The sequence below is a fragment of the Drosophila mojavensis genome, unplaced genomic scaffold, assembly GCF_018153725.1.
Source record: "Drosophila mojavensis isolate 15081-1352.22 unplaced genomic scaffold, ASM1815372v1 contig_74, whole genome shotgun sequence".
Taxonomy (NCBI): Eukaryota; Metazoa; Arthropoda; class Insecta; order Diptera; family Drosophilidae; genus Drosophila; species Drosophila mojavensis.
Window position 1 is genome coordinate 5700001 of NW_025318899.1, and position 23811 is coordinate 5723811.

The 23811-nt window shown below is 40.2% G+C and overlaps 1 protein-coding gene across 4 annotated transcripts in view; it reads left to right on the top strand.

The window, feature by feature from the left end:
* LOC6581521 (RNA-binding protein Musashi homolog Rbp6) overlaps window positions 1–23811 on the top strand; it is a 194521-nt gene that overhangs the window by 2444 nt on the left and 168266 nt on the right. For all 4 annotated transcript variants that reach the window (XM_015161889.3, XM_032730836.2, XM_015161890.3 and 1 more), the window contains exon 2: window positions 13507–13547. In XM_015161889.3, the coding sequence (XP_015017375.1) occupies window positions 13507–13547 (41 nt within the window). The remainder of the gene's footprint in view (window positions 1–13506; window positions 13548–23811) is intronic.

The window sequence follows — 23811 nt, forward strand, 5'->3', positions numbered from 1 at the left end:
TCAAAGAGAAAATGTAAAATCCCTGCAAAGCAAAGCTTTCAAAATGATTACAAAAATAATTTAATTAAGACTTGAAGGCAGAAGAGGAAAGCCTTTTGCTTATGAAGCATCGACTTGAGTAGAGGCATTATGAATTATCTGGCAGCACTTCAGATTTCAGTTTTCAGTTCCAGCGAATTGCGCACAGTAATCAGCATCTGCATCTGCATCTGCCACTGCCACTGCAACTGCCACTGGGCCGCTTTCCATGTGGATGCCGCTGCAGTTGCAGTTCGCCTTTTGCCTTTTGCCATATGGCCAAAGCGCTGTCGCTGTCGCCGTCGTCGCAACCCATTGAACACGCAAGGCCTATAAATTATGCAGTTTCCTACTTATATAGTATGCACCTATATCTGTTGATTCATATATATATATATGAATATGAATATATAGTTATATATTTATGAAGCTGTGGAACTTATGTGTATATATGTATATACATATATCTATTATCGAAGCGCTGCAAATTGTATAACTCGGGCGAATTTCAGCACTTCCCAATGAGCTGCTCCCTAGCTCATCTTGTCTAACTGCATTAGTTGCCAAACACACACACACACACACATGCATAAATACACATACACACATTCGAAAATAGGCTCTTTTCGGGGCACAAAGCGAAGAGCTACCGGATAAAAGAAATGGATCACCTGCTGCTGGCAGCTCCACGCTTGACGTTGACGTCGGCGTCGACAGTGGCAGCGACAGCGACAGCGACAGCAACAGCGACAGCGGTGGCAGGTGCAACAGGCAACAGGCAATGCAACATTGGGGCAATGTCTGCGATGGCGGCGCGAATGGCAACTGCAGCACCTAGCGCATGTTGAATGCATAAATCTTGAATTAATGCAAAATACCTTTTGATGACGCTGCGAGATACACACACACAAACACACACACACGCATGCACACACACACACATTCGCCGTCTGAGATACAGATACAAATGTATCTTTTAGCGCAAAACGTTGTGCAACATTGCGAATACAATTCCATTCACAGTTTCTTTCGCTTGCCGCGGGCCGGCGATCGCAGCTCGTTACGGCTCAGTAAATTTGGACGTCCTATTCAGTGTAGGCCCCCACTTTGGCTCCACTCCGCCCCGACCCTCATGGCCCGTTATATTTACCTAGCCGGCTAGTTTATAAATCTTTTGAAGGGCCCTAGCGAAGAGATTTGCTGGCAACGCGCAAAAACGGCAAAGTAAATAAACACAAAATGCAAAATGTATGAAGGAAAGCAACAACAACAACAACAACAAATATATTTATATATATAAACATACATACATATTTATGTGTAGAAATAAAAATAAATATAAATAAAAACAAAAGAGAAGAACAAAAAGTAAACGAACATAGAAAGAAATAACTAAATAAATGCCCTGCTATTAATACAATTCACTTTGCCAATGTATTTTTAGTGCAAAAACAGAAACAAGTGAGAGTCGCAGCGATATGCCAATGATAGGACCTATGAATACCCTATAAAAAAACTTTGAATTGATATTTATATAAATTACTTACTTTAACATTATTCAATTTAATTCAGTGTCCCTTTTAAAGTTTGTAATTCATTTTTAATTTATTGTGTTCATTTTTATTGAAATATATATTTTTTAAACGCTTTACCGAAAATTTATGATATTTGTCGAGAAAAGATTTGAAAAAACTTTTTTTTTTTTGTTTGTTTTTTTTTTTTTATTTATTGATTTTTTTTTTTTTAAATAAATAATTTTTGCTTATCAATTAATTCTTACCAAGTCACGATTTATTAGTACCTATTGAATTACTGCTCACATGAATAATTTAGAAATATTCTCACACTTCATTTAATATCAAATAGATCGACATTTGGCTCACTCGCTTTACAGGGTATATAAAATGAGCTACGACTGGCATGCGACTTCGACAATTATCTATTACAACTGACACGCGGGTCCAAAAAAAAAAAAAAAAAAAAAAGAAGAAGAAAACTAAAAACATAAAAAAGAAGTAAGAACAATGCAATCGGGAGTAACCGACTATAAAATGCTCGATCAGGATGTTGAATCGGTGCGAATATTAATGATTTCGACTCATCTGAATATTTTGGTTCATATTGATTCAGTTATGATTGGAGCTTTGAATCTGTTGAGGATATTAGCGATATGAGGGGTATTCCACAGCTTTTGTCAAAATTAATAAAGATATAAGATTTATAGCAATTCACAATCGTCGTCACAATTTGCTTTAAGTACTCTATAAATTCTAGTATTTTCCTATTAGTCAAGCTCTACTGGGTGTATTCAACGGGAGTCGGTGTTAGTCCCACACATCAACTCTTTATATCCAAAAACGAATATACTCTTTTTACCATTTCGAAAGAGTATTCAAAATATAAATAAATATAAAAAGAAAAATACAACTCGTTTGCGGTTTGCTTCTCGTCGTCGTTGTCGCTGTTGTCTCCGTTGATGTTGTCGTCGGCTCTGGCTAAGTCCACGGCTCCCTCCGCCAGCTGCACGGGCCGTCGCAGCATTTAACGCGTGTGCCAGGCCCAAAAAAAAAAAAAAAAAAAAAAAAACAAAAAAAAAAAAAAAAAAAAAAAAAAAAAAAAAAACAGACAACGGCAACAAATGCAACTGCAACAAACTGCAATGAGCAACTGCAATTGGAAATGCAATTGCACTCGCTGCTCTTTTCGTAATTGTCGTTTTGTTCTTGTCTATGCTCGCTTGTAATTGTGGCTTTGTTACGTTTCGTAAATTGATTCATTGTACACGGTCGTCGTCGCCCTTTCAGACTCAGCCCCCCGCAATCCCCGCCACTGTGCTTCTCTCGCTACCGTCCGGCGGATCGGACGGCCATGCCGTAATTGCTTTCAAATGATTTTGTGTCGCTGTGTGCGCAATTCCATATTGTTGTCGTCATTTTTGGTTTATAACTGCCGTCTGACTGCCAATAAGCTATGCTTGCTCTCTCACTCTCTCACTATCTGTCTCTCACTCCCTCGCTCTCTCGCTCTGTGCATAATGAGACCTGTGGCAATTTGTGCCCAGAGGGCAGAGCCATTAGCGCAAAGTGTTACAGCGGCTCTAATCCAAAAAATCAGCGTCGTGTCCTGCTTTAAGTGCCACACGAACCGTTGCACAACACTGCGGCCATCGATGTTGTTTTGGATATCGATAACAGTTATTATCGAGCGGCTGTCTGGCTGCAATTGCGGGCATTTGCTTATGCTGGAAAACAGAACTAGTCCTCTCATGTTTAGCTCTAATTGCAGTCATTGAACAGCTCCTGTTTGTATAGAGATGTTGCTTGGTTATCGATAACAATGAACTCTAGTGCTGACTGCTTTAAAGTTTTGCTATATAAACAAACGTTTGCCAACTAGGAAAATTGAGCAGCAGTAGATTGATATTCCCTGCTAATTAATATTATTTAGGAGTAGAGTACCTAAGCTAGCTCAAATTATATGCATTTTCCTCAATTATTTCTACGGCTTCATAGTGGATTTGCTTGCCTATCGATAACAGCTGAGCAACAGTTGTCAACGCCCGGCGCCACTTAACATTATTTGCATATTTTGCTATGCATGTAATTTTTTTTTTCACACGAATCAGTGTTTGGAATAAATATACATAAATTGTTTATGTACAAATATTGACATGTTTTTATGCACAAAATGCCTGTGGGCTTTGCTTTGCTTTATTTTTTGTTTTTTGTTTGCTCCCTTTTGGTGTCGAAAAATTTCATATTTCGTGCCACATTTTAGTTTAGCTTTTAGCATGTTTTTTGTTTTTGTTTTTGTATTTTACGAATTGCCTTGTTAGTCATGTGCATAAATTAGCTGTGACTTAAATATGTTGTTTGCCCGTTGTTTACAAATGTTTTATGGGCAATTAAGAACTAACAGAGGTGGCACTGCAGCTACGGCAGTGTTGTAAAGTGCTTTAAATGACGTTTGATTTAAGCTGCCGTTAAATACGAACTCTATTAACAGACAATTGTTATGTGAAAGAGCTGCTGTGAGAGAGGGTGGGGAAGTAGGGTTATAGAATGGATAGATGGAGAGAGAGCGAGAGATAGAGAGAGAGAGAGAGATGGAGAAATAGGAAGATATGTATCTCATAAAGGGATCGAGAGAAATGGAGGGAAAGAGCGTGAGAGAACTCTATTAAAAAAAGAATTATAAATATGTCCATCGAATCCGTAGAAAGGCAAAGGAATACTTGATCAAAAATTTGCTGTAAGCTGCTATTAGGACTAACCTCTGTTAACTAACATTCTTTCAACTCAACTCTGGGGATGTCAAAGAGAAAACGAGACAGCCATAGCCATAGCAGCTTAGATTCGCTCTAATATTACTCTACTAAGCTGCTGTTAAAGCCTAAAGCTCACTTAACATAAAGCTGTTACACAACAGCGCTTCGTTCTGCTTGTCCTTTTAAGCCATTGCAACCGCAAGCAAAAACTTCATTGTATCCAATTGACATTATCAAAATTCAATTTACAATCTCAGTAAGTGAGGCAGAGATACAAAGAGAAAGAGAAGAGATTGAGGCGGAGTGAGATGGAGAGAAACTTAGACTCGCACTGACACGGCATTTGCGAAACTTTTCATTTGCTTTAGCTGCACTTTTGGGTAAACAGTTCGATTAAAATGGAGCAGCTTGACAGGCTGTTTCAAAAAGGGGGATACGGAACGTAACGAAACGAAATGGCGAGAGAGGGGCGGGGAGGCAATGCTTGAATTGCTCACTATAATGCTTGGCCTAAATGTATATGGAATTACGTATACGTATTTATTTCCACTATCCTCCGTTGGCAAATCAATGCAATGGCAGAAAGAAAAACTTTTGCCATTGCCTTTGCTGCCGCTGCTAAATGCAGTCATAACTTTTGGCAGCAGCCGAGCCAAAATAACAAGTTAGCAAGTGCAGCTCGGCATTAGAAAATGCCGAAGGTGCTGAGGCTGGGGTCTCCTATAGTGGGTGCTGCCTGTAACGCCTTATTGGTCGCCCATTCGGCCGCCTACAAGACGGCTTACGCAATAAGAAAGAAAAAAGTTTTTCTATCTTGCGGCTAAGAAAAATGTATCGCCGACATTTTCACAATGCAGCCTTTCAAGCGCAAAGTGCAGCGCCACAAGCCACCCACCATATTCATTATACATAAATTGCATGTGAAGCAGAGAGAAGGAGACCCATAGAGAGAGAGAGAGAGAGAGGTAGAGAAGTAGACTAAGTCGCTGACTGGCTTTAAATGAGTCGAAAAAGTTGCTTTGAAGCCAAGCGTATCCCAATTTTTAGGCCGCTTCCAGACGCCGTCGCCGGTTGTCCGTGTATTTAGCTTTCCGCACGATTAAATCGATGCAACTGTAAAAAGTTCTTTTTCTATTACGCACACACACAAGAGATAGAGAGAGAGAGGGTGGTGGTTAGGTGTGGGCGCTGCATATGAAACATTGCCTGGCCTCAACATTTAGACGCAGCTCGAGCTATGTCTGGCACCTTTTTAGTACTACACACACACACACACACATACATGCGCTCCTTCTTACAAATAGTTGCGTGTCTGCCACGCCCACTAAGCAACCTCGCACACCCACTCCAAGCACGCCTTGAATGTGTCGCTCGGCTCAGACAATTGTCGTGCGGCAAACATATTTATGCTTTAGCATAGCTGCGAACGGCTCTTGGTTTAGTTTTTAGTTCTGTCCATGCAATACATACACACTCACACACACACACACACACGCACAAGCGGAGATGGTAACCACGCTGCTATTGCAGCAACTCTTCATCATCATCATCATCATCAGCCGCAGCTCTCTGCAGCTCTCCAGTCTCATATCCATTTCTATTTTCATTCCTGTTGTTGTTGTTGCTGCATTTTGATGATGTTGTTGATAGTCATCGGACGTTTTGACTTAACCGGGAGTCAAATTGTCCACAGGTTTTCTCTCCCTCAATCTGTAAGCGTGTGTGTGTGTGTGTTCAACATAAGAAAGAATAGAAAACAAACTTTAAATGTTGTTGCATAGAACGCAGCCATGAATACACTTTATTGTTATGTAGAAATAAGTTTTGAAGTAAATACCAAAAATACTGAAATATGATTTAAGCTACAAACTGCGAATTACTAGAATTTACAATTAATTCTAAGAAAATACCAAAAAATACCAAAATACTGAATTGTATAAAATTAAAATTGCTAAACTGTTGTTTAAATTTTAATATATCCGGCAATTTCAATATTCTATAAAGTCTTGATTTAAACTACAATCTGTGAATAACTAGAGCTTACAAAAATACTGTGAAAATACCGAAAAAATACTAACAATACCATAAAAATACTAAAAATGCTGATATATATAAAATACTCCCTTTTTAGACTGTAGTCTACATTTTAATATATCCGGCATATTCAATGTTCTATGAAGTCTTGATTTAAGCTACAATCTGTGAATAACTAGAGCTTACAAAAAATACTAAGAAAATACCAAAAATACCGAAAATACTGAATTATATAAACTTCGTTCTCCCTTTTTAAACTGTAGTCTAAATTTTAATACATCCGGCAATTTCATTGTTCTATTATGTCTTGATTTAAGCTACAATCTGTGAATAACTAGAGCTTACAAAAAATACTAAGAAAATACCGAAAATACCAAAAATACCGAAAATAATGAATTATATAAAATTCATTCTCCCTTTCTAAACTGTAGTCTAAATTTTAATATATCCGGCAATTTCAATTTCAGTGTTCTATTATGTCTTGATTAGTTAGAATTAAAAAAAAAAAAACTGAGAAATACCAAAAATACTAAAAAATACTGAAAATATAAAACTCATTCTCCCTTTCTAAACTGTAAAGACTAAATCTTAATAGTTTTAAATATTTCAATGCTACTTTTAACATGCATGTCAAACTGTCTGACAAACTACAGTTGCCCCTTTACAGTGTATTTGGAATGGTTAGCTAGAGATTGTGCATTGGTTTTGTGGTCTGGCGTTTATGTGCATGAAAAATCCTTTCATAATTTGTTTAAAGACCAACCATTACAGAGAAAGAAAGAGAGAGATACAGAGGGAGAGAGAGAGCAGGCATAGAGTGCAAAGAGAATAGATTTGTGTAGTGTTGCAAACGCGTATGTAAACTGAATCGATATGTGTTAATAGACCCTAGCACATTGTGTGCGCTTTTGTTTCCAAGTGTCGGAAATAAATGGATTTTCTTTGATTTCAATTATATTAAATGGCAAATTTTTGAATCAGAGCGCGTGTTTTGGTTAGAATTTTAATGGGCCCAATGGGAGTTTGGTATGATAGAGGCATAAAAGATAGGACAGAAGAGAGAATTGTGAAATTAATTATAATTATTATGCAGTGACACTTGTCAAGAACATAATAATTAAATAGATAACAATATAGAATTAAAAATGATCAAATACAGAATAAATTTCATATCTCTAATTTAAATGTAAGAAATCTCATTTGAGTTTCATAGTAGGCTTACAGAGTGAAGCAAGCAAGATTCACAGTATGAACCAAGTAAGCCAAGTACTTCGCTTTGTGCAACTGCTTCAAACAGCTTAACGACACAATGAAACAATTCTTAGCTGCAGCTTTGAATTGTGGCACTTGCTTTGAGGCTGAGTCGCTCATGAAAGTCTTGTAAATTCATTCAAAAAGTCTTGCGAGCAGTTGTGCTGTGGTTCGTTCTTTGGCTCCACTGAGCCACTGTTTCGCCTTGGTAAAATGTAAATATACAAATAGTTGAGAGAATAGAAAGGGACAGAGAGAGAGAGAGAGAGAGAGAGAGAGAGAGAGAGAGAGAGAGAGAGAGAGAGAGAGAGAGAGAGAGAGAGAGAGAGATTGGAGGAGAGTTAGTTGGATAGTAGATTCTGGAATTAATAATTCAACGATCATCAATGGGTCGGAGTTTGACTTGGACAGTCTAATGGAACTTGAAAAGATACTCTCCAAGACTCTCCAAGTTGGAGTTGTTGAGTCAAGAACCTCTTCAAATCCAATTTCAACTTCAACTCCAGCTCCAGCATTGATGATCGTCATATATGCAATTCTGCACTCTGCTCTCTTTCTCCACATACCACATACCCCCTCCCCTTCACCTGCCACGCTCAATTGCACTTGCAACTCATGTGGTACACACACACTCACACGCACACATACAGACAGCCAGTGGTTCATCTCTTGTCCGACTGCCGAATGACCAGCCGCAGGTCTGTCGCACGCTCGCATGCTCCGGCACTTGCATAACGTTGGCCCATTTAGCTGCTTTGGGCTTTTGTCAGTGCACTGTGTATGTGTGTATGGGTGTGTGTGTGTGTGTGTGCTGCACTTCGGCGACCACTTTGCACCGCCACCGCCGCGAACGAACCCCACTTCAGCCGTGGTGGCCCTTTGTTGGTGGCTCCGCTCACATAATTTGTCATGTGAAAAATTACTAAAGTTACAAGATCTGCACTTTTATTTCCATGTGAGGCAGCGCTAAGTCCGACTGCAGCGACGACGTCTGCTACGCTCTGCATGCGTGTGCCCCCAAGGGGGGAGGACAGGGCAGGGCAGGGCAGGGCAGGGCAGGGGAGTTGGGCTGTTTTGCTATTTTCTTGCCTCTCGTTTATGTGTATTATTTATATATATATTTTATTTTTTTCTCCACTTTTTTTTTTTTTTCGTTACTATTTTGCACATTTTTCTATTCAACAATGAAGCCACAATAGAAAAACGTCAACTAGTGCAGGGAAACGCAGCTTGAGTGGGGCGTGGCATGGGCGAATGGATGCATGTGTGTGAGTGCGTGTGTGCAAGCGAGAGAGCAACAATTTTCTATGCGCATAGAAAGTCTGAACGGATTTTGAATGGCAAACAAGCGGCAAACGGCGGTCGAGGTTGAACGAGGCGACGGGCATGGAGAGAGCGTGTGGAGGTAGGCGGGTGGGCGCAGATATGGGGGTCTGCTTTATAAAGAGTAAAGCGTAGAACTCAAACCCAGAGCTCAGCGCCAAAGCCCGGCCAGAGCCCAAGCCAGCGCCAAAGCTAGAGCCCAGAGAGCCAGTGAATGGGTGACGACTTGCGCATGAATGGCACAAGTGTGTGTGCGAGTGTGTGCGCCTGTATTTGTCTGGCTGCTGGGTTTGGGGCTCCGGCTTCGTTTGCAGGCCTATAGAAAAGTGACGTGCGCTTTACAATTATTTCGTAATGCAAGCAAATGTGACCGAGCCAAAGCCAGCCAGCAGAGGCCAAGAGGAAGAGACACACGCAGAGAGAGAGAGAGAGAGAGAGGGAGAGGCGCCGGTACCCCTACTATATTCAGCTGGCGCCCGTTCGCCCACCCTACCCCAGCCCCGCTGAGTATCTGACGCTGCGACGTCAGCGGTGACAAATGTCAGTCGGTGGTTGCACTACTAATCGGACATGTTGCGTTGACTTGTTTATGACTGCCAGCTTAGCACGCACATAAACACATTCACACACCAACACACACACACACACACACAGAGAGAGACACACTCACAGACTCACACACTCGAGACGTGTTTTTTGTTATGTTTGCGGACTTGTGGGAAATCTGTAAATAGCTGCAAAACTAGAAGCCATCGACGTCGCCCAAGAGACAAAGCACTCGTCATCAAAGCTGTTGTCGTGCTTGATGCTGCTGCTGTTGCTGCTGCTGTTGCTGCTTCTGCTGCCCGGCATTACCCGCGGGAATAATACCAGACAGTCAGCCAGATAGGCAACGGCAACAATCAACACATTGACTGCCATTTTCGTAGCGCTGCACGCGGCGTATGCGTAATCTTTGAATAGCACAAGTCCTTCATCTCCTTCACTGGCTCTGGCTCCGTTTGTTGACAACTGAAATAATTTTGGTCAATGCCAACTTTGGCCATGTGGCTTGAACTTAAGCGTAGAAGACTTTTTCAGTTTAATAGATAAAGCAGCGAAAACTTTTTTATTTAATCATTCCTTTTACAGTATTTCGAATTTAGAATCAAGCTCAGAAATTAAATTCAACTTTTATTTCTAAGCATTTAGTTCTAAGAGTAATTACGGTAGTTTCTAAGACAGACGTTTGTCGAGTCCAATTTCAATTTACCAAAAATTTCAAAAATATTTCAGCAATTCCTGCTGAGGCGCCAAGTCCTTTAACTGCCAAGCCAAACAATTTTGTTTGTTTTTGATTCTCTTCTCTCTTCTCCCCTTTTTAGATTGCTTGATTTACCTCTCCAGTGTAAATTTTATTCATACTTTATTATACTTAAACATTGAAGCATGTGTAGTCTCGACTTTAATAAATCCGTTTTATGAAAAGTAAAATAAATAAATAAATAAATTGTCTGGAATATAGTAATACGATTTAAAAAAATTTTTTTTCTATTTTTTTTTTATTTTATTTTATTTTTTTTTTTTTTTAAATAAATTTTATTGTAGCATTTTTCAATAAACCTTAGCTATTATAGTGGCTAAATGCCTTTATTGCTACTAATTCTAGTCTTTCTAGGATTTCTAGGTATAGTATTCTTATATCTCATATATCGTATATCTCATTCTGAAACATTTATTAATTTTTTAATAAATTTAAATTTATATTTATAATCATATAAAATAAAATCCCAACTAAAATTTATTTTATTTGTTATTTTTTGTATAAAACAATAAATTTATATTTTTGTTGATAGTCTTAAAAAATATTTTTTATTTTTCATTTTGTTTTTTATATATTTTATTTATTTATTCAATTTTAGGTCTATTTTTGTTTCTGTTTCTAATTTTCTGCTGCTCGTCTTCGTTTTGTAATTTCCAATAATTATTGTTCCTCAATTCAATCGATTCTATCGATGCTTATATATTAATAGTTAACTCTAATACAATACAAATAATTTCCATTAGTATTGATACGAATTACAAATGAAAATCCAGGGTATTCGCTAGCCTAGAACCTTAACTGCATCGACACTTATTTTGTTGTGCATTGACTGTCGGTTGCTCTTTGTTGTTGTTGTTGTTGTTTGCAATGGCAGGCGGCAATTACGCGTCACGCAGCTGGACGTCGCGGCAAGCAACGCGATTTCCGAACAGCGCCAACTGAGCGGGCAGAGAGAAGCGAGCAGAGAGAGGCGAGCTCGCACGCAGCTCGTTTCGTTCGGTTCGAGCTGCAGAACACACACAAATTGCCAGTGTAGGACAAGGTCGCATTTATTTGGTGCAGCCGCAATTGGGCAGCGGAACCGAGGGAGGAGCTGGGTGGTGGGTGGGTGGGTAGGTGGGCCGCTTGGTGCAGCCAGTTGATGGGGGAGGCAATGGCTGTGAGTTTGTGATTTTTATGGATAAGTAGCGAGAGCTGTGCAAAAAAAAAAAAAGGGGGGGAGAGGGGGCCAGCAGCACGGTGCATGCTGCGTACGAAGGTTACCTGACACACGCACACCCCGAGAGACAGAGACAGAGAGAGACAGAGAAAGGCAGTGGGAGAGAGACAGGGAGAGGCCCGTTGACAGAAATGTTGAAAAATTATGAAATGAATACAAATATTTGCGGATCAGAGCAAAAAAAAAAAAAAAAGAGTCGCCATTGAATGTCGCCTTCAGTGCGACGACAAAGTGCAAATCAAATGTGATAGATGATCTCAATGCATAGCAAAATGCAAAGGAAAAATGAACTGAAAATAAAACGCAAATAAAATAGGAAAAGCCAGCTGAATGAGAAGTCAGCTTGAAGAAGCTGAAGCATGTGCAGGTAAAGAGTTTTTTTTTTTATGGAATATGTTTATTAGAGGGTTTTACATTTCATCTCGGTAGGCAAGGTAAACATAGGAAAAGTGTTTGAATTGAGGTATGCAAATGTAGCCAAAGAGAAGTTATTGAATATTTAAAGCATGATTCATATTGGGCATTTGTGCATTCATATTGTCTTTAGCCTGCGCCCTGGCTTGCTCTAAGTCTACATGATATTCCTCATCGTCAATAGGCAAGATAATGCAATAAATCTATTTCCCATAAGTTTCTTTGTCAATTTATATATAATAATATTCAATATCTCCTTTGTCTCTGCAGTCGGCAACGTTAACTTTTGCAACTGCTATCAGCTACCAATGCCTGTTCTAAATAGTTTATCAATCTAAACTTTGTAGTTTCTCGCTTGAGTATTGTCTATTAAAAGTTGTTCCTTTTAGTCGAAAACCGAAAGCATAGCCAAATATTCAAGCAAAACTATTGCGAAACACTGATTAATGACAAATTGTGCGGCATGCAAACTGCAACAAATTTTTTGTTCTCTTTTGTTTTTTGGTTGCTGCTTTTTCATTCTTTTAGACCCAATTCCACTGGCCATCATCCAAGTCATTTAAAGTGCTTGCAGAGCCCACAGAAAAAAAATGAAAGAAAAGGTTGTTAGTAACTCAGCTCAACCACCTTCTGTGTGGTTGTCTCTCGTTCTCTCTCTCTCTCTTCCCTTCTCTCTCTATCTCTCTCTATCGCTGCACCTCTGTCTGCTGCCTCTGTGACCCCCTTGAATAGCGTCTCCTCCTCTTACCCGCTCTGATTTTTTCTCTGCCCCCTTTACAGCCTGTCTGCCCCCTCCACCTTCTCCTAGCTAACCCCTCTCTCGCTCTCCATGCTCCCCTTTTCCCCTTTCTCCTTGTCTGTTGTTGACGCTTCTTCCGTTCGCTGGTTTAGTTTTTCTTTTAGCTTACTTTGCGTTCCGCTGCTGCTGTTGCTGTTGTTGTTGTTGTTGTTGTTGCTGCACATTTTATTAACATTTTCATTTAGTTGCATGTGCTCTCTCTCTCTCTCTCGCTCGCTCTCTTTTGCTTTTCATTGCAATTTGTGTTTCTATGCATTTTTGTGTGTGTTTTACATTCGTTTTTCGTGTCGCACCGCCAAAGCCACCCACTCTGCCCAGCTGCAGCAGCAACATGCCACACCCCCGGCCACCTTCTCTGCCATTCATGTTGCAACATTGTTGCCACTGTTGCGCTCTTTTGCAGTTTGTTGAAGTTTTCATAATCATTGTCGTCGTCGTCGTCGTCGTCGTCGCAGCCTTTGCTTTTGTTTTTGTTTCTATCTGCATTTTTTTTAAGCTTTCGGCTGGGTCTGTGAGATTTTGCAGCTTGAAAACAATGCCGGGAAAGCGGCTTATTTTCTATGATTTAAATAATGACGAAGACAACAGTCAGCAGCCACCTTCATCATCATCATCATCATTATGATCTCTGATACAATGGCAGCGAGACATCATTGATATAAGATATAAGTCGAAATTGTTGTAGTTCTTGTTGTTGTTGTTGTTGCTGCTCTTGTTTTTTTCTTGTTCATAGTATAAACATTTATCTTTTGTACTACGTCACTTAATGCATACGCTCCATTTGTTTCCCTCTCTCTCTCTCTCTCTCTTGCTCTATATATATATTTGTATTTGGCTAATGTCTGTTAAATTCACTCTTTCTGTTTGTTTCTTTATAGAAAAATGTTCATTGGCGGCCTCAGCTGGCAGACCAGTCCAGGTAAGTCTTGGCCCACATCCCAAACGAATCTAAGAAATTAGTTAATATATGCGAAAATTTTGCAAGCACTCAATTAGCATTATGTATATTACATTAGAGCTAACAGTTCTATGTTAATAAGCTGTCTGTAATGTACTCTTTTACAGCTATGGGTATACATATCTATATATATCTATAGCTATATCTATTTTTTCTTTATCTATATCTATATCCAAGGCATAAATATATGGCATATATATACTTTTAAGAAGTCTGGCTCAAATCGAAAAATTATACAAAATCAGCTTTATATCTATAGAGAATATATCAGTATAAAATTTGCTTCAATTCAATTAGTCAATATAGATAGATACACATAAATATACATATATGTATATATAGCGTATATATTCATGTATATATGCATAGATATTCATAGGGCAATTTAAATGAGGCAACGAATTGATTCATTATTCAGTTGAGTTGTTTATTTGACGATCGAATACAATGAACGACAACGGGTTTTTGCTTAAATTGAAATTGTAATTGATGAAATGCTTGAGATTTTGCCATGTCGGCGACGTAATTTGACGTCAATTGGCGGCAGACACAGAGAATGTGCCAGCTGCATGGTGCAAAGGGGCACATAACGTTAGGAAGGGGGAGAGAGGGAGTCAGGTGGTGTGGTACACCCATTATGTGCTGCATAGTTTTCATTAGGCTAATCAAAAGGCGGCTGCACTCTGTGCCACATATATTAACCAAATTTGATGCCCAAACTCGAAAGGTTGGCCAAAAAAAAAAAAGGGCAAAAGGGGAGTGGCAGGAGGCGGCGGAGGAGTAGACTGCTGCAAGATGCCTTTTGATGGCCAACTTGGAGTGTTGCAGTCTGTGCTGCCGCCAACACATCCGCCGCCGCATTGCACACACACACACACGCACACATACAGGCACACACATACAGGCACACACATACAACCACACTCAAGTGTAGCTGTATTGGGCTTTTTTTTTTGTGTTGTTGTCGCCCCGTTTGTGTTTTTGTTTAGGAAAATTGTTGGCTCCGCCCATCATCAGAATGGCACTCGGCATTACGCTAACATATTATAACCTATAGCGCATATCTACATACACACACACACATACGCACACACATAGACACATGTGTATGTGCCGCAATAGTTGAAGAGTCAATGCGGTCTTTGGTTTGTCTCTTTATTTTGGCCGCCTGCTGTTTTTGCTGTTGTTGCTCTCATTTTTCTTGCTTTTATTTTTCACGTTTTTTGTACCTGTGCCAAAAAAATTTTCAAATTTTCAAATGGCTTCTTCAATAGTGGCCCCAACTTGAAATTTTTTTCTGCTACAAGTGTGTATGTGTGTGTGTGTTTGTGTGTCTGTGTGTGTGTTTTCCCTCTGCTGCCTTTTGTTATCTCTGCCCATTTGGTGTATATATATGTCTTCAATCTTTCCTTTTTTTTTATATACATAATTTTTATTGTATTTCTTGTTGTTTTTGTAGCTTTTGGCTTTTGGCATTCGCTGGTTGGCTGGCTTGTTAAATTAGCCAAAGTCTGAGAAATCTTGTGTTAAATTAAAGACTTGCCCAACGAGAGCACAAAAAAAGGTCTACATTAATCTTAAGTCTGCAGCTGCAGTTGCAGCTCTGCCGCGTAGTGTTGTACAACGTCTGAAACGGTTATCAAAAGTGAGCAAGCGGTTGATGTGAAACCGGTTTCATGTATTGAATAATATATGTTTCATATCTTTGAATAAGATGTTATAAATCGGCTATCAATCGATTATAAATCGGCTATAGATCGGTTATACTCAATAATTAAAATATGATCAAGCTGGAGTTTGCAGTTTGTGGAAGTTTTGGATGGCGTGATAGGGAGCCAGGGTGAAGGAGGGTAGGAGACATGAAAAGAGACAGGGATAGAGAGACAGAGATTAAAGGAAATAGAGGGAGGAATGGAGAAATGAAAAGTTAGAGGTAAGAATGAGGGAAAGAGAATGAGAAAGATAGATAGAGGGAGAGAGAGAAAGAGAGTCAGACAGAGAGGCTGAGAGTTAGAGAGTGAGAGAGAGATAGAGCGTGAGAGAGAGATAGAGAGTGAGAGAGAGAGATAGAGAGTTAGAGAGAGAGATAGAGCGATAGAGTGAGAGAGATAGAGAGTTAGAGAGAGAGAGAGAGAGAGAGAGGCAGATGCAGCGACAGAGAGGGAAAATAGTTTCGGGTATTTAACGTATCATATAGGAAATATGACTATCAAACCGTTCTGAACCGGTTATGAAACGGAAACGCAGTTTTCATAAATAATATATGTATTTCGAAAGTCTTCAACAAAAGTCACTCAAAAATGATTTAGTAGCCAACAAGTATATTTCCATGGCCTTTTCATAAGACAGTTGGTAACCGATTCATTTCAAAATCGAGCAGCTGAACCGGTTAAGCGACGATTATGCCTTTGAGCACTTGAAACTTCGCACTTCGCACTTTGCACACTGCTGCAACGGCAACTGTCAGCGACTGCGATCGTATGCCATTTGGCGCACAATACATAACTTTGGGCATGCCTATCTTAGCCTTCGACTAGAGCCTCTTTTAGTCGGGCTGCGTCTATGGGCCAGCCGGAACAAGCAGCTGAGGGCACGCAGCTCAAGTGGGCAGCCACTCGCGTTGCAGCTTATGCTTTTGGATTCTGTTCAGCAGCTATTGCCACTCGAGCACACAGACACAGCGCTAAGGAACAGAGTAAGGGACAGAGGGAGAAAAGGCCTCTCCCCCACAGCAGACACTCGAGAAATGTGCTGACAAAGACCTAATCTAGGGCGTCTATAAACATGAGCGCCTGCGTCCAACTGCAATAGTGGTAGACAGGTCGGCGGAACGTGTTGATAGCTAGTGATGATGTCCGCATTGCAGTCAACGCTTGGCCACTCCAAGCGTTATGCTCCCCCAGATTTTTAATGATTGGCACGATTGTCTTAGCTACTTAATGATGTGCACAAGTGGGACAGCAGCCACTGCTCTCTCTCTCTCTCTCGCTCTCTCTCTCTCATATATGATAGCTGGTAGTAGGTGCCGTTGCTTTGTGTCATTTTTCGTGTCAACTAGCAGAGTGCACACACACACATACACACACACACACGCACACTCGCATACTTATACATAACTTAATGAACTTTTACGACCTGCCCCGCCTCCGATTTGCTGCCGCCCTGCGGCGTAATTTAATTTTAATTTCGCAAGCAGTTCACAGGAAGTAATTGTATGCATTGAAAATATATTTGCTGCTATCGCATGGAAAACACTCGACAGACTGAGTGAGAGAGAGTGAGAGAGAGAGAGAGAGAGGGAGAGAAGGAGAGAGGGAGACAGACGAAGAGAGACTCTTACTCAGTCAATTGAAACGCATAATGCGCGCGGAAGTCAAAGCATCAAGGAAACGCTTCTGATGCTCTCTATTAAGGATGTTTTTGCTTTCGCTGATTTTGTATTCATACAGAAATTTGAGTGTATATATATATATATATATATATATAAATATATATATTGCTGATAGAGCATTAAGAGATTAGTGCTTTAAGTTTCAATTATTCGTTTTGCGCTGTCTAAGCTTTAATTTTCCATGACGGCAAATTTCTTGCTTCATTTGCTCCTAGCAATTCAGCAATTGCAGTGGATTATTAGATTTAGTTTTAGTTCACAATTTCTAGCTGTCTAGATCTGTACATCCTTTACTCTTTCATTCTCATTCTCTATCTCTTTCGCTCTAACTCACTCCATCTCCATCTCGCTCTCTAGCTCTATCATTCTTTATTTCTCACCTTTGCCATCATATCTCTCATTATTCTTCTGTCCTTCTTTTTCTATCTCTTTCACTCGTCATCTCTATCTCTTCGTTTCTCTCACTCTCCATATCTCTCTGTCCGCCTCCATCTATCCTTTTCACTCACCATGTCTTTCTCTCTCTTTCTCTCTCTCTCCCTCTCTCTCTTTCTCTCTCTCTCTCTATCTCACACACTACATATATCTGACCCACTCCACCGATGTCCCCTTGTCTGTCACTTTCCTCTACCTATATTCCGTTGTATTTAATACTCTCTATCTATCCTATTCTCTATCTCTCTCAATATCTATCTCAGTTGCACTCTACATCTCTTTCTCTCTCACTCTATATATTCTCTATATCACTTTCACGCTATATGTCTCGTACTGCCTATCTCTCTCACACTCTATATTTCCATATTCTCACTATCTCTCTCTGTTTCTACTCGCTTCCTCTCCTTGCATACATTACGGCAACTTTAATTGCATCTTAGCTTCTCTATATCACAGTCCAATATCTTTTATCAACATTATTTATCACAGATGGTAACGTGAGCCTTTCTCTATTGTTCTTTGAGCAAATCTTTTCGAATCCCGTCAAATGCAAACTTAATGAAGTAAAAACTTTCGCAGCTGAATCAAATGTCTCGTGTGTCATGCTGACATCGGTGCAAGAGTGTATTAAAACTTTCAGCACATACTGTAGACAAATAATGTTGTGCTCTGATCACCTCTTGTTTCCGAGCAGGAGGCGGATGGGGAGATGGAGGAGTTTACTGTTGTGCCGCCGATTTGTGTCAAATTGAAACGAAAATTTGTGAAATACAATACGCTAAAGCGAGGCGCAAAAGGCAAATGGCAGAAGCCAGAAGGCAGAAGGCGAAAGGCAAAAGGCTTCTCGCCTTTTGCTATTTTGGCTGTGCGTTCAACTGAAATACTATTTATATATGCGTTCAGATGCTCAGATACGTTCAGATACATTTGCATCTGCAGCGCGGCAAGCAGACGCCCATTACTCATGCAACACGGGCAACAACAGCAGCAGCAACAACAAAGCGGCAAAGAACCAGCAGCAGCAGCAGCAGCAGCAGCAGCAGCAGCAGCAGCAACAGCAAATGGAAAATCTATTCACATATCGCTCACATTTCGATGCCGCTTAGCGATAAAGTCGCGCAACTAGACGCAGATACAAATACGGATACATTTGCAGTTACAGCTGCACGGCTACAGATACTTTGAGCAAATAAATATGCATTCTCTCGATTTACCCGAATCGCGTTGCCAGTTTGTTTTCTTTGTTTTGTTTTCTCCTTCCTTTTTTTTTTTTTTGGCACTTTTTTTTTTTTTTTTTATCATGCAAATGAAAATGGAGACAGTTTGTCAAGCGGCGGCGGCGGCGTCGTTTGTTTGCTCAAGGTATTTTCGATTGGGTTTCATTTTTTATTTTATTTTTTTCTAAACGATCGAGAGTTTGAAATTGTAATTGAAAGTTGACTTTGAGATTCCTCAAAGGTTGTTCGTTTTAGTATTCGAGCTCTTGCATGTACTCATAGAAAGTTGACATTGAAATATAGTACTATGGTTATGAATAGTTAGCGGTTAGAGTCTTGGAAGAAAACTAATATAATAATCTATGATTGATTTAATGTTCTCTTAGATAAGACTCCAGAAAGTATTCGAGCTCTGAGATGCACTCATAGAAAATCAATTCTGAAATAAACATTGGTGAAATGGTTATGAATAGTTAGCGGGTAAAGTCTTGGAATACAGCTTTAAAACTAATTGCTTCATAATTGATTTATGGTTCTCTTAGATACAGCTCAAAAAAAAAAAAAAAAAAAAAAAAAAAAAAAATTAATAATAATAATGAAAGAGATTTTAAAAAATTGAGCATATGAATCGGTTATAAACCGACTGAGCCTACGGAAATACAAATTGAATCTGCAGGGCCTTGATTATTATTAAAATACTCCAATAACTGATTCGCAGAGCTGTAATAGAATAGAAGCGGTTAAGATAATTAGAGAACATTACCTGAATATATAGCAAAGAATTAATCTACTCAAATGTTTTACAAAATCAATATTCCAAACGGTTATAAATTGTTCAGTGTAGCGAATGCAACACTCAGTGAGCAGACACTCAATTTGAATTTGTATTAGAAATATTTGGCAAGTTAACTTTTCGCTTTTATAGAGTTTCTATTGGGGGCAACGGAAACGGGCAATCGAGCAGTCGGAATTCAATCAGGAAGCGAAACGTTGATGAAAATATTTGCGTGACTATCAGCAGAAGGAAAAAATATGAGCGAGAGAAAGATAAATCTATGCGTCTAAAAATTGTTGAAATATCCTGGGCGTTATGCGACTAGGCACTTCAGGAAGCAGACAGGTGACAAAAAAAATTAGGGAGTGTCCGACTCGACAGAAGACAGAAGGCAAAGACAGAAGGCTGAATGCTAGAGGTGGTTGAGTGGTTGGGTGGTGGGGTGTTTGGGTGGTTGTCGCAGTCGATTTCCTGATTAATTTATGCAGTCGAGGGCAATGCTGGCAGCCAGTTAACAACAATTTGCCGCAAGCTTCGTTAAAATTGAAAAAAAAAAAAAAATTAAAAAATTGTCAATAAAATAAGTGAGCGACTGTCCTGTCAGTCAGTCAATCAGTCAGCCAGCGAGTCGGTCAGACAATCAGTCAATCAAATAGTCGGTGAGTCAGCTCCACAACGTCTCGTTGTGTCCATCAGTCAAAAGTTCAGTTAGCCCCTGCTGGCCCAAGTCTCACATCTCACATCATTTTTCGCTTTTGCAGCTTCCTGTTTGGCCCACTGCTCGGCAGGAGTCGTCCACTTGGCTGCTGTCTGGTGCAGCTGCCAATCTTTGGTCGTGTTTTTGCAGCTCGCTTCATTTTCCTTTTGAATGTGATTATCCTGAGGCTGTGGGCAAGCGCATCTTCGCTTTGATAGATGGTCGCCTCGCTGACTCGCTGCCCGAGCTGTCTGTCAGCCTGTCGGCGCTGCCCGTCTATCCTTTGGCTGTTCTGCCTCTTGCATTGCATTTAATGTCCTCCACTTGTCCAAGTGGCTACCAGCAGGAGCAGCAGTAGCAGGAGTCGGAGCAGGAGCAGCAGCAGCAGCAGCTGCTGGCTCCTTGTTCGCAGTTTTGTTGACTTTGGCACGAGTTTGGTTAAAAAGTTCACACATGCCGCAAGGCCCCGCCTCCAACAGACACACATATGCATATATGGCTTTTCTATATGTATATGTGTGTGTGTGTGCGTGTGCATGCGTGTCCTGCTCATGTTGTTGCGCCTTTGGCGTTCGCCTCCTTCTTGTTTTTATAACCTTTGCTTAGACAGACACCAGCGAGGCTATACATGTAAGACAGATATTTCAGTGCAGGGCATATAAAGTTTCGACTGAAATTAGAGCTAGTTTTCGGGCGATCATTTTTGGGGTACATGAGGTTACGAGTTTCTATACAGAAATCTTTATATTTCTTAGGCTTAGCTTGGATTTTGCATTCCTCTCCTAGTCTACCTGCATGATAAATGACATGGCAGAGATTCATATGGAACTCTTAGTATCATATAGATTATTTTTATCACTAGGGTCTATAGAAATATTAAGAAATATATCTTCTACATAACATATCTTACTTATGATAGGCTTGCCTGACGATTGTCGCAAAAGCTCAACACTCCATTCGAAAATAATTTATTTTTACAGGGTATTTAATTTGGTTGCAAAGCTAGTGAAATTTGAAGCATACTCAATTTTCTCATTTTGAACAAACTTTATCGTTAGATGCTCTTAGCTTTCAGCATAGTATAGTAGCTATTGCCTAAACTATTGTAACTATATTTTTTTCATGATTTAGGATCACCTCAAAAGATCTACTTAGATGGCAATTGCCTGAACTAATATGAGTATATTTTTTTAATATTAAGGATCATTTCAAAAAACACTCATATTACTTACAAGTCATCTCTTAGTTGTACATTTTTAATTTGAAGAAACTCTGATCAGATCTATATTCAGCTTAATCTAATCATCTTTAAGATTGTAGCTGTCTCCAAAGGGATTCTCATCAAGTTATACGATCCATTTGATTAAAGCAAGCTCTTTCAAAACTTTTAGCTATCTACAGGGTATCTACAAGTCGTTCAGCTAGCAACCAGACACTCTTTCTCGATTTTTGCTGTTGCTTTCGCCGAGTCTTCTTCATGCTGTGTTGGCTTTCAACTTTAGGGGCCGTTTGTCTCCGGTGCGATGTTTGAATATTTACATAAGTGACATAGCGACACTCACACACATACACACACGCACACATGCATTAAATGGTCTTGGGCAACAATTAATTAACTTGTACGAGTATCAAACGTCGTCGTCGTGGCGTTTGGCATTTTGAAAGTTGTGGTCCGAGGCCTTAAATGCAACTAACGTAAATTTTAAATTAATAAGCATTGCGCATACGGCCCAAGGCGCGTTGGACGCGTGTGTGTGTGTGTGTGTGTGTGGGTGGGTGCACAGGACACGAGTCGTTGGTGGTGCGCAGCTCGATTGCAGCCGCATGTGGCGCTTGTCATATGCCATTATCCGTCGGGGCGGGGCGGGGCGGTGGGATGTGCAGTCGGGCCCAACTAATAGACAATTTTTTGGCAACCGAAAAATGGTATAAACGTGCCGCAGGACGACAGCGCACAACTATGGGGAGGCGAGTCGATGGGCGTGGCGGTCGTACTAGGCCGGCTTCTCGTGGATGTTGCCAAGGATACGGCCGTGTGCAGCGGAAGCATTTAAATTAAGGACGACACATTAAAATTATGCAATAACAACAGCTATTATTATGAGAGGGAGAGCAAGAGGAAGATGAAGAGGAAGTAAATTGTTGTTAGAGAGAGAGAGGGGAGAGGGGGGAGAGGGAGAGTGTGAGTGAGAGACGTGCAGCTGCATGCTGAGTAAATTGTAGTTAAACTTTAAGCAGCTACGAAGAGAGGAGGTTTTTGTCTTTTTAATATTTTTTGTGTTTTTTGGTAGTCTGCAAAAGCGGTTTAATGAGCGCTGTGAATGTCAACACCCCAGCGGCTTCAATATATAACAAAAAAGCCAGTCGGCGTGCAGAGGGTGGTGCGGTGGGTGGTTGGGAAAGTCATAAGTCGCAAGCGCAGGCTAAAAACTAAAATAGGCAAAGCAGAAGAGCAAATATGAAGGCACAGGCAGTGGCAGAGACAGAGGCAGAGGTAGAGGCGGAGGCAGAGGTAGAGGCAGAGGCAAGAGGAGCAGGAGCCACTCGCCGTTATAAAAGCCAACGGCAGTATGGCTATAGCTGCCTTGTCTGCCACACACACACACACACTCACTCACCCACACACACACACACACATATGTGCATAGCGCTGGGGATTTCGGGTGTAGCCAGTGGCACCCAACCGGGTTATCGACTTTATGTGTTTGTTGTTTTTTGGTACCCAGGCGCCGTTTCCTTGTCTTTTGGGGCCCCTTTTCAATTGCAGACGTTGCTGCTGCTGCTGCTGCTGCTGCAGTTGCTGCTGCTGCCTGTTATTGCCCGCCTTTGTTGCCTGTTGGCTGTTGCCTCCATTTGTAGGTGCATTGATTTGCTACAAGCTATTTTCTTACATTTTATTTTGTTGGCCAGATTGAGATTTCGAGAGTCAGTGTTAAGCAAGTCTAGTTTCGCCTGGGTTAACAAGTTGAGATAGCTTCCGAAATTTGTGGAGCTCTCAATATTAATTAATTAACTTGTAAATTGAGTTGAGTTGACTAAAGTTGTGGGAGGCAAGGTAATCACATGAGTTACTAATCAATAATCATGCCAGATTTTTGAAACAATTTTGCATATGATTTTGATCGGAAAGTTTAATACATTTCACAGAAAATTTCATAGATTTTATTCAAGATTTACTTACTCTGAAGAGTAAGTCCTGAGCTCATGGCTGCTGTTAAGATGGTTCGCTGTTAAGCTCGATTTATACAATTTAAACTGTTAGCCTGAGTTGAGTAACTTAGTGAAGTATGTTAAATTAAGAAATTTCAGCTGTTAAGTCGTTAGGCCATTCCGCCAAGCGCAGCTCATTAACAGAATCTGATTTAACAGTAACCAGCAAGGCTTAACAGAACGTTAAGCAAAGCTAAGCTCATATTAGCTGCAAGATTAACATGACCCTGGTTAATCTTTCGCTTAAGTTAATATTGAGCTATTTTATGCATCTTCTCAACGACTTTTATATGTATAGCTCTTTCCATAACTTTTATTGATCTTCACTTTTATATCAACCGGCATCCGTAGCATTTTGCGGCACGTTTTTCATTTGATGTGTCTGGCTTTTTATTTAATAGTACAACTAAATATGTCAGACGGCGCATTTAAGAGTTGACAAAAAAGAAAATAAGAAGAATTTATCACCCAACATGGAGAGCCGTGCGATTCAGGTGCAG